The 10,644-nt window shown below is 45.0% G+C and overlaps 1 protein-coding gene across 2 annotated transcripts; it reads left to right on the top strand.

Annotated features, from left to right (window-relative positions):
- Window positions 1–8,506: 8,506 nt before the first annotated feature.
- Window positions 8,507–9,269, top strand: LOC112406619 (nuclear receptor-binding factor 2-like). 2 transcript variants are annotated; one of them, XM_024755540.1, is made up of 2 exons: window positions 8,507–8,591; window positions 8,674–9,269. In XM_024755540.1, exons 1-2 carry the CDS (start codon window positions 8,507–8,509, stop codon window positions 9,267–9,269), a joined length of 681 nt encoding a protein of 226 aa, XP_024611308.1. The 2 variants fall into 2 exon arrangements, with proteins under 2 accessions (XP_024611308.1, XP_024611306.1); XM_024755538.1 differs by having other exon boundaries at window positions 8,509–9,269.
- The last annotated feature ends 1,375 nt before the right edge of the window (window positions 9,270–10,644 follow it).

Raw genomic sequence — 10,644 nt, 5'->3', positions numbered from 1 at the left:
GGAATAAGGGTTAGACCCAAAATACAATTTCACTCATTACTCACACACCTATTATTTACCTGTTGATGTAAGCTGGACCACTCCAGGAGCTTATTACCCACTGCATACTCTTTTGTCTTTTCAGTAATCTTTACAACCATGTGAAAAAGTTTATGTAATGTTTTGAGATTAGGGAAAATGGGACGAGGACAGAGGGGTGTGGTGAGAGTGTGGGCTGGCCACTTACTAAATACCATTCATAGCAGACTGATGTCCTGGTCCCTCTGAATGCCCTGACCCCTAACTCAGCAATGATGTACAGACATAGTGTATCCAGATTTCTAGATGTTCTCCAAGCTTTCTCATGCCAGCCACTTGGGGAAATGGAGCCATCTGGGTTGGGTGCTGGTACAAGCAGATGTATCAGTGGCTGGTTGAAGACAGGAGGCCTGGTGTTCTGATGACTAGGCTGATGGGGTCCTACGGGAAACTTTCACTGTATTATACAACGTGGTCATCTACTGGACCGTAAGCACCTTTAGAGAGTGGCCCCGTTCAATTCATCTTTGTATTTCCAGTGCCTGACTGGGTGCACAGAATATAGTAGCTGCTCAACAAATATTCATTGCTGAACAAAGGTATTGTAGACCTGCTTATCCAACGTGGAGGTGACACAAAGTTGAGATAGTAAACATAATTGATTTTAACATCAGCGTCACCCAAAGCCCTAGGAAATGGGGCAATGAGTAAATCTATAATGAGAACATGTATGGTCCCTCTCTTGAGTCCCCCAGAGTTTGATTCTGCAGATACCGATTGGGGAAGATATGAGTAATTAGCCAGCCACACAGACTGTAGCTGCTGGTAAATTCAGTGGGAAGCACCAGAGACCTCTTAAAAAACTGAATGTGACCTTCAACTGAATTAAAAGTAAAGGCTCTGGATCAGAATCTCCTCCATGTTCGCTGGACCCATTGAGCTCTGGGCTCAGTGCGGAGCTCCCTGGTCTGGGAAGATATCAGACCCGGCCAGATGCACTGACTGACAGGAGAGGGAGGGATGGGACACTCAAAATCCCAGTGTGTGAGGATGGTCAAGAGAACTGGTGATGTTTAGTCAGGATGAGAGGCGAGTCCTTTAGGAGCCGTGAGAGCTGCTTTCAAACATTTGGAGAGACTTCAGATAAAAATAGGGATTGGATTGGGGCGTTGGGACAAACAAGAGGTAGAACATCAAGGATGCCAAAGGCTCTGCCCCGCTAAACCAGGCCCCCTTCATGGGGCTTCATTCTCACCAGTAGATTGGAAGAGGGATCCTGAAGGTGAAAAAAAAAAAAAAAGGTATTGGAATCATGTCGGCACCCGTTCCCCAAAAGAGACCGATGAGCTGAAGAACCGTGAAGCGAGGGTGACTGTCCACAGGGGACACAATTTCTGCTGACCGTGTCTTTTGGTGACAGTCAGACTCCTGATTGCTATGGGGGTGGGGAGGGGAGTGGAGAGGGAGATAACCTGAGAGAGAATTGATAACAGCAGAACCTGGATGGCCCCTTGCCAGGAACACAGTTAAGATGGATTCAAGCGTCCCATGGGGGTGGGGACAGGGGTGGGGCTGGAGAGAAGGCTTTTAAGATCCCTCCTAACACTGAGCATGCACTATTCTGTTCTTTGTCTATTTCTATTTTGTTAAAGGGCTAACTCTGCCTTGCTGTAATTTCTTAAACCAAATGAGATCATAAAGGCACTTTTATATTACTATTTTATAAAGACATACATGCACCGTGGAAACAACCAAGCAGTGCATATTTCTGAGCCCCCGCTTAGAGAGTGAGAAGTTTAAAGATACAGCCATATATTGCTGATGACGTAATGAACGCGATTACTGCAGGTCTGAGGTAATTAAGGTGCTGATACTTGCGAAAAGCTTTGTCTGGTCGGCAGGGATGCAGAACGACTTGAACTTGTATATATTGCTGGGAGGAATGCAAACATGTTTTAGAGTTTAGTGTTTAGTTTAGTGTTTCTAAAAGCTGTTTTAGAAAACATCTGGGCAGTTTCTTATTCATTTAAACATACACTCTCCAAATGACCCAGCAATCCCACTCCCAGGTATTAATCTAAGAGAGATGAAAACTTATGTCCACACAAAGACCCATACGCAAATGTTTGTGCACCCAGCCTTATTCATAACGCTGAAAACTGGAAACAACCCAAAGGTCCGTCAGCTAGTGAACGGATGAATAAGCTGTGGTACATCCAGACATGGAATACTACCCAGCAAGAAAAAGGAATGAATGACTGATCAGGAAACAATATGGATGAATTTCAAAAGCGTTATACTAAGTGAAAGAAACCTGACACGAAAGCTACATACTGTGTGATTTCATTTACTGGACACTGGAAAAGGCAGAACTATAGGGACAAAATTCAGATTAGTGGTTGCCAGGTCCTGGAGGGGAGGGGAGGGCTTGTTTACAAAGGGGCACAAGAGAACTCTTCGGGATGATAGAAATATCCTATATCTTGATTGTGGCGGTGGCTATGCGATATACATTTGTCAACTCACAGAACCGTACACCTGGAAGGGTGAATTGTACTGTATGTAAGTTATACCTCAATAAAATGGACTCAGGAAAAGCTCTGTCCTTATTTTTAATAGTTATTTTCAAGTGGCTTGCAGGGAGATGGCATTCAATAAATGTTGAATGGATAAATGAGCCTCTATGGAAGTTGTGGTTTACAATGAAGTCAGATTGTACAGAAGTGAAATTGGAAAAGAGTAAGTGCTCTGGTTCTCCCCGAGTTACCCTGCTCTCTGTCCGAGGAACCCGCCTGCTCCATGTGACACCTCAGGAGGAACCCCTCGGGATGAAGCCAGCTTTCTGAGGAAGTCTTTTTCATCTGGAATTGGGACATTCATTCAGGAAACACCCAGTAACCAAGCCAATACTGAAACATGCAAATGTTGTTTGGAGGGTCTGCATGGGCAAGGCTGGGCTGGATGCACTGCACCCAGGAGAAATTCCCATTGTAGGACACCTGAGGATTCTAAAAATGCAAATGCCACCCCGAAGGATCGAAATCTCCTTCTACGTTTCTAATCTAGCGATTGTCTTTTAAAATTTATTACAGAATAGATAATAAAACACCCCCCCAATTTAAATAATATACTACTACTAATTACTATAAGAGTACAGCTGGCTTTAAGAAAATATGTCAATTTGTACTTACAGACCTGTTACTTTGCAACTTTTTTTTTCTCTACCAATACCACAGGATTCCTTTTTAAAATCATGGAAACCGGGCTTCCCTGGTAGCGCAGTGGTTGAGAATCTGCCTGCTAATGCAGGGGACACGGGTTCGAGCCCTGGTCTGGGAGGATCCCACATGCCGCGGAGCAACTAAGCCCATAAGCCACAACTACTGAGCCTGCACGTCTGGAGCCTGTGCTCCGCAACAAGAGAGGTCGCGATAGGGAGAGGCCCGTGCACCGCGATGAAGAGTGGCCCCCGCTTGCCACAACTAGAGAAAGCCCTCGCACAGAAACGAAGACCCAACACAGCAAAAAAAATTAATTAATTAATAAATTCCTACCCCCAACATCATCTTAAAAAAAAAAAAATCATGTAAACCATTTTAAGCGTGTGGTTCAGTAATGTTAGGTGCATTCACTTTGATAGGCAACTAGTCTCCAGAACTCTATCCATGTTGCAAAACTGAAACTCTGTCCCCATGAAATAGCAACTCCCCACTCCCTGCTCTTGCCCCAGCGCCTGGTAACCACCACTCTACTTTCTGTCTCTGTGAACTTGACGACTCTAGGTACTTCATGTAAGTGGGATCACATGGCATTTATCCTTTTGTGAATGGCTTATTTCACTGAACACAATGTACTCAAGGTTCATCCATGTCATGGCGTGTGTCAGGATTTCCTTCCCTTAAGGCTCCATAATATTCAACTGCACGTATAGACCACATTTTCTTTATCCGTTCATCCATCGATAGACACTTGGGTTGCTTCCACCTTTTGACTCTTGTGAATAATGCTGCTGTGAATGTGGGTGTGCAAACATCCCTTCAAGACCCTGCTTCCAATTCTGTTGAACATCTGTACACCTATATACCTCCTATATCCAGAAATGGAACTGCTGGATCACATGGTAATACTGTTTCTAATTACTTGAGGAACTGCTGAATAATGTTTTCCACAGTGGCTGCACCATTTTACCTTCCTAGCAACAGTGCACAAGGGTTCCGATTTTTCCAAGTTCTCGCCAATACTTGTTATTTTCTGTTTTTGGTTTTGTTTTGTTGAAGTGTTTTATAGTAGCCATCCTAATGGGTGTGAGGTGGCCTCTTTCTATGGTTTGATCGGCATTTCCCTCGTGATCAGTGATGCTGAGCATCTTTTCATGGGCTTATTGGCCATTTGTGTATCTTTTTTGGAGAAACGTCTGTTCAGTCCTTTGCTCACTTTTAAATTGGGTTGTCTTTGTTGTTGAGTTGTAGAAGTTTTTTTAATATATTCTGGATATTAACCCCTTATTAGATATATGATTTTCAATATTTCCTCCCATTCTGTGTTTTATTCGTCTTGCTTCAAAAGGAGACTGGACCCCCTGCTTCAAGGAGGACAACTCGTTGCTACTATTCATGTTCCAGAGCGTCTGTGGTGTGAGGCTGAGGTGAGACTTCAGCTGAAACCACGTCTCTTCTTAGCTGCCCCCCTTCCCTCTCCTATTTCACTCACCTCCCTACAAATCCCTCCTAACAGCACTCTCCCAGGCTACCACTTGCACGAGAATTCCATCTGCTCGCAGGGAACCTGACCCAAGAGAGGGGGCTTGACTGACACATGTCAAGGGGAGAAAGCAGAGCTTGGAAAGTCCAACCACACACTAGCAAGGCCCTGGCAGCTGAAAGAATGTGAGCTGATCCCACAGAGCTTCTCTGCCAATGACCACTGTCCCCAGGGTGCTCAGCCAAAGCCACCCCTCAAGGAATTGATGAAGAGACAAGACAGGAAGTGTTACTTTACCAACCAGACAGGAAATTTAAGATATTGATTTACTTTTTTTTTTTTTTTCTTGCTGCATCGCACGGGTTGTGGGATCCTAGCTCCCCGACCAGGAATCCAACCCAGGACCCCTGCAGTGGAATCGCCGACTCCTAACCACTGGACCGCCAGGGAAATCCCTGATTTACTTTTAAAGAGAGATGATTTGCTGACTATTTGCCTATGTGCCCATGCTGCTCTACGGGACCCTCTTCCTGCCAGGCTTTTCCGGGAAGGTGGTGTGTATTTGGGATAAACCCTGAAAGATGAGATGCAGTCGGCAGAAGGTGGACGGGAATGTGTCCCTGGACAGAGGAAAGAGCTTGTGCAAAGGTCCTGAGGCAAAACCAAAACTCCCCACCACATCCACCACCACCACTAAGGGGAAAAGTAGAGAGTGTCTCCGGGACCCAGAGGAAGCCAGTGTGCCTGGTGCTGGTGGAGTTCCAGAAGAAGCAGGATAGGATAAAGTTGAGAGAAAGGGAAAGGCCAGACCACGCAGGGCCTCGTAGGAAAGCCATGTGGATCTTATCTGAGATGTAATGAGAAGGTTTTAGGCATTGTGATAAAGCAATCTGTTTTCCATTTTTAAAAGATTATTTGGTTCTGGAGTCTCTCGTGTTAATAGGGAAACTTCTGCAAGTTCAAAAGAAAAATTAGTGACAATCGCAAGGGTAAGAGAATCACTTTTCCATGTATCCTTGAAACTGTTAAAAGCCATTTAAATTTCCAGGCTAGTACAGGAAAGGCTAAGGAGGGTAGCTGGTTTGTTTTTAAAAGTAAATTGACCAAAGTCCATAGGTATATGAAACCATTCTGAGATTTTAATTTTCTTTTTATATCCTAGCAAAGGATGAACACTAGTTGAACAATTTTTACTTGATTAGATCATTTCAGGCAGTTCTTTTATTCAGGAGTCTTATTTTGATAGCTTATATGCAAAAGGCTTTGGTGACCTTTGGCAAAAACCCTGTTAAGCTTTGAATCTGGAAATTCTGCTTGCATGTACTGCTGTTTTTAAAATGGCAGCTACGATTTCAAAGCCTAAATTATTGTAACAGAAATTATTTCTTTAAATGAAAGGAGATAAAACGGTGCCTATGCAAATTCTATAAATTTAAAAGATGAATAATTTCCATCAAATGAATTTCCGTCCAAGTTTTCTGTTATATGTTCTCTCTTGAAATGGTTTTTTTTAAAATTGGAGTATAATTGCTTTACAATGTTGTGTTCGTTTCTGCTGTACAGCAAAGTGAATATAGCTAGGGATATATGTATACATATATCCCCTCCCTCTTGAGCCTCCCTCCCACAGCCCTCCCTTGAAATCTTGTATAAACTTGTTCATTTCTACACAACTGAAAATATTGGGACTTTCCTGGTGGCACAGTGGTTAAGAGTCGGCCTGCCAATGCAGGGGAAACGGGTTCAAGCCCTGGTCCGGGAAGATCCCACATGCCGCGGAGCAACTAAGCCCGTGCGCCACAGCTTCGAGCTTGCGCTCTAGAGCCCGCGAGCCACAACTACTGAGCCTGCGCTCCAGAGCCCGTGAGACACAACCACTGAGCCCACGTACCACAACTACTGAAGCCCGCGTGCCTAGAGCCCATGCTCCGCAACAAGCCACCGCAATGAGAAGCCAGCGCATCACAACAAAGGGTAGACCCCGCTCGTCACAACTAGAGAAAGCCAGCGTGCAGCAACGAAGACCCAACGCAGCCAAAAGTAAATAAATAAAATAAATTTATTTTAAAAAAAAGGTTGTATTTGTAGTTAGTTTTGTACACTTTTGCAATTGACAATTTCCATAGTGAAATAATTATTTTTCCGTGTATCCCTGAAGTTGTTAAAATCCATTTTATTATTTTAAGCATTTGAAATATGCTTATTTCCTTTCAACTTTTTTGAAATGTATTTTTATTGGAGTAGAGCTGCTTTACAACGTTGTGTTAGTTTCTGCTGTACAGCACAGTGAATCAGCCATATGTATACATATATCCCCTCTTTTTTGGATTTCCTTCCCATTTAGGTCAAAAAGCCGTTCTAATTTCCAGGAGTTTCTTTCTTAAAAGTTTACTCCGTCAGTTTTGCGGAGATGATGTTAAGCACGGGCAGCAGTGGAAATGAAGCCAGTAAGGACGTCACTGGGCACAGAGAGGCGAGGCGTGCGGGTGACTCAGAGCATTGTGTGGAGAGAGGCTGGGGCTGAGACGTACGACGTCGAAACAACAGGCCCTGCCTCGGGCGTGGGCGGTGAGCACAAGGGAGGGATCCTGGCTGGTGGCCACGTTTCCAGCTTGAGCAGATGGCTGAACCGTGCCACAAGTTACTGAGATGCTGAGACTGGGAGAGGCACTGGTTTACCAGGGCTGAAGGAATCCAGAGTTGCCCTTAGGACACATCACCTTTAAAGCAAAACATGCCTCCTGGCGGGGTCGTCAATGGGCAGTTAGACGGAGGGGTCGGGAGGCTGGAGCGCTCTGAGGAATCCTTTTGGGAACGCTTAGTATGTAAGTCATGAGACAGGAGGGGGTCACGCGGGGAGAGAGGGCAGAGGAGAGGAGAGAGCCTAGAGCCACGCTGGAAGCCAGCATTTAGGAGGCATGCATGTGTCTAAGGGAAACAGGGAGAAGCCTGCAACCGATTCTGCAGATCAGCAAGAGAAGCTGGAGCAAAACTCAGCAAAGTGCAGCATCAGAGGAGCCGGGAGAAGCACGTGTTTGAAGATGAGGACTTGGGCGGGGAAGATGAGGGGTCTGCTGATGGCAAAGTGAGGCGGCGGTAGAAGCTTGGAGAGGAGGCCTGGCTGGGGACTGGGCCTGATGGGGTCTGCGCAGAGCAGTCTGTGGGTGTGATTCTGGGTGAGCAGAGGCTTGGGTTTCTGGCAGCGGCTGTGGTTAAGAGTGGCTTTGAGTCACGCGCCCTTGTTTGGGTACCACAAATTCCACACCAATATACCTCCAACATTATCAACAAGACGCCAGACTTGAGATCCTGTGAGGTATTACCTGAGTTAACCTCTAAGCAGACTGAAATTCTCTCAAGTATCATTCAGCAGCCCCCAGTCACTGAGCCCTTAATTCCTTCACTTCGGACCTCCTGGGTTCTTGTCCAGATTCCTGGCACCCAGTTTAGATTTCTGGGCCGAAGACATTCCTGCCTTAGAGAGTTTTTCTCTCTGAAATTTCATTTCAAATACCTTTTGTATGTCCTCTTTAGCTTCTCCTAAAGCTGTCCATTTGTGATCCGTAAGACTGTTTCTTTTATAGCATTTGTTTTCCCTTAGTTGTCAGATTAACTCAAAACATACTACTTCCAAGGGGGTTTTCTTTGATTCCTCCAACTTTTCTCCTAAACAAAAGGGAGGTTTAAAAACATTAGCCGGCTCCCTCTGCTCCCGCGCTGGCTCCCGGGACGCGGAGTGGGGCCAGAGTCGCAGCCGCTGAGTCGCGCTCTCCAGCTGTTACCCTCCATGTGCCCGGGCTCCCTCGCTCCCCTTCCTCAGGCCGCCGCTTACCCCGGGGTCTCTGGAAATAATGGAAGGACCCCTCAACCTGGCTCATCAGAGCAGACGAGCAGACCGTTTAGTAGCTGCAGGAAAATACGAAGAGGCTATTTCTTGTCACAAAAAGGCTGCAGCGTATCTTTCTGAAGCTATGAAGCTGACACAGTCTGAGCAGGCTCATTTATCACTGGAACTGCAAAGGGATAGTCACATGAAACAGCTTCTCCTCATCCAGGAGAGATGGAAGAGGGCAAAGCGGGAGGAAAGATTGAAAGCCCAGCAGAGCACAGACAAGGATGCCGCTGCCCAGCTACAGGCATCTCACAGACCCTCTGCTGAGGACGCAGACAGCCAGAGCCCCCTGCTCTCTCAGAATTACAGCCCTTCCACAGAGAAACACTTGCCTGAAATTCAGGGGGTCTTTGACAGGGATCCAGACACACTACTATTTTTACCTCAGCAGAAGAGCAAGCCAACAGAGCTGTGCATTGGAAGCAAAGCCCCAAGAGATGATAAAACAATTATAGAGGAGCAGGCAACCCAAATTGCAGATTCGAAGAGGCATGTGGAATTCTTCGTGGCTGAGAATGAAAGATTAAGGAGCGAAAATAAACAGCTAAAGGCTGAAAAGGCCAGACTTCTAAAAAGCAAAAGCCAAGGATATTCCAATATCCAGTCTTCCTCCCTTGGATTTTCCATCTCCAGAACGTCCCCTCATGGAACTCTCTGAAGATATTCTGAAAGGACTTATGAATGATTAAAATGGAAGGTCAGGGCTTCCCGGTGGTGCAGTGGTTGGGAGTCCGTCTGCCGATGCAGGGGACGCGGGTTCGTGCCCCGGTCCGGGAAGATCCCACGTGCCGCGGAGCGGTTGGGCCCGTGAGCCATGGTCGCTGAGCCTGCGCGTCCGGAGCCTGTGCTCCGCAACGGGAGAGGCCACAACAGTGAGAGGCTCGCGTACCGCAAAAATAAATAAATAAATAAAATAAAATAAAATGGAAGGCCACAGAAGAGGTGAAAAAGAGGAAATAATACGGTAATACAGTTAATCCAGCAAAAAAAAAAAGAAGAAAAAGGAAAACCACATGCAAGGGTGTCCCGGAGATGCTGCACCCAGCATCCCGCGGAGGAGAGGCATTGACAAAACTCGGAAACAGTCACTGTGAAGTACGTCGCGCATCGGATTTACTGACTCGAGCTAATGATTCCAGACTTGGCAGATACTAAACTCTTGGAGGTTCACTTTCTCCTGATACAAACCAAATGGCTACCTGGAATAATTTTTTTTCAAGCAACAATTATTTTTCTTCAGGGTTAAAATGTATAAAAGTATGTTATGTGTCATTAATCTATAATGCCATAAGTGATAATGCAACACCCAAATCGCAATGGTCACCCGAGGGGCTACCTTGTATTTGAAACATGCTTTCTATTCACGCATTGACTGTATGCATCTTGTCATGCACATTTCCTTTGTTTAATAAGGTGTGTAAGACACACCTTTCTAGAAGAAACTGTGTGCCACACTTTGCACCACTCGTAACATAATGAGAACCTCAAGACTATCGGGAGAAATATTTATATTTCCATTTTATGAAGAAAGGAACCAAATTATTCGTTATGCTTTTTAAAAAAATTACCAGTTTACATAATTAATCAGGGTGCATTTTAAGTTCTAACTTTTTTTTGTTTAAGGTATAATGCATCATTTGAAAATACCAAGGAAATATCCTTTTGTTTTTAATGATGCATGAGTGGAAGTAATGCTGGTTGGCAGTACTGGTTGTGAGCAATCAGTAAAGTAATTGTATTGAAAAAAAAATTAGCCAATCGAAACCCTCCTACACTGTTGGTGGAAATGTAAATTGGTACAACTGCTATGGAGAACAGTATGGAGGTTCCTTCAAGAACTAAATATAGAACTACCATATGATCCAGCAAAACCACTCCTAGGCATATATCTGGAGAAAACTATAATTTGAAAAGATACAGGCACCCCTATGTTCACTGCAGCACTATTTACAATAGCCAAGACATGGAAGCAACCTAAATGTCCATCGACAGAGGAATGGATAAAGACGTGGTACATATATACAATAGAATAT

Source organism: Neophocaena asiaeorientalis, unplaced genomic scaffold, assembly GCF_003031525.2.
Source record: "Neophocaena asiaeorientalis asiaeorientalis breed wild unplaced genomic scaffold, Neophocaena_asiaeorientalis_V1.1 scaffold59, whole genome shotgun sequence".
In the NCBI taxonomy this organism is placed as follows: Eukaryota; Metazoa; Chordata; class Mammalia; order Artiodactyla; family Phocoenidae; genus Neophocaena; species Neophocaena asiaeorientalis.
This window is presented reverse-complemented; position numbering and strand designations above follow the sequence as displayed.

What these genes read in the sequence shown, in the direction of transcription:
- LOC112406619 (XM_024755538.1), top strand. Translation starts at nt 8,571, where the DNA reads ATGGAAGGACCCCTCAACCTGGCTCATCAGAGCAGACGAGCAGACCGT.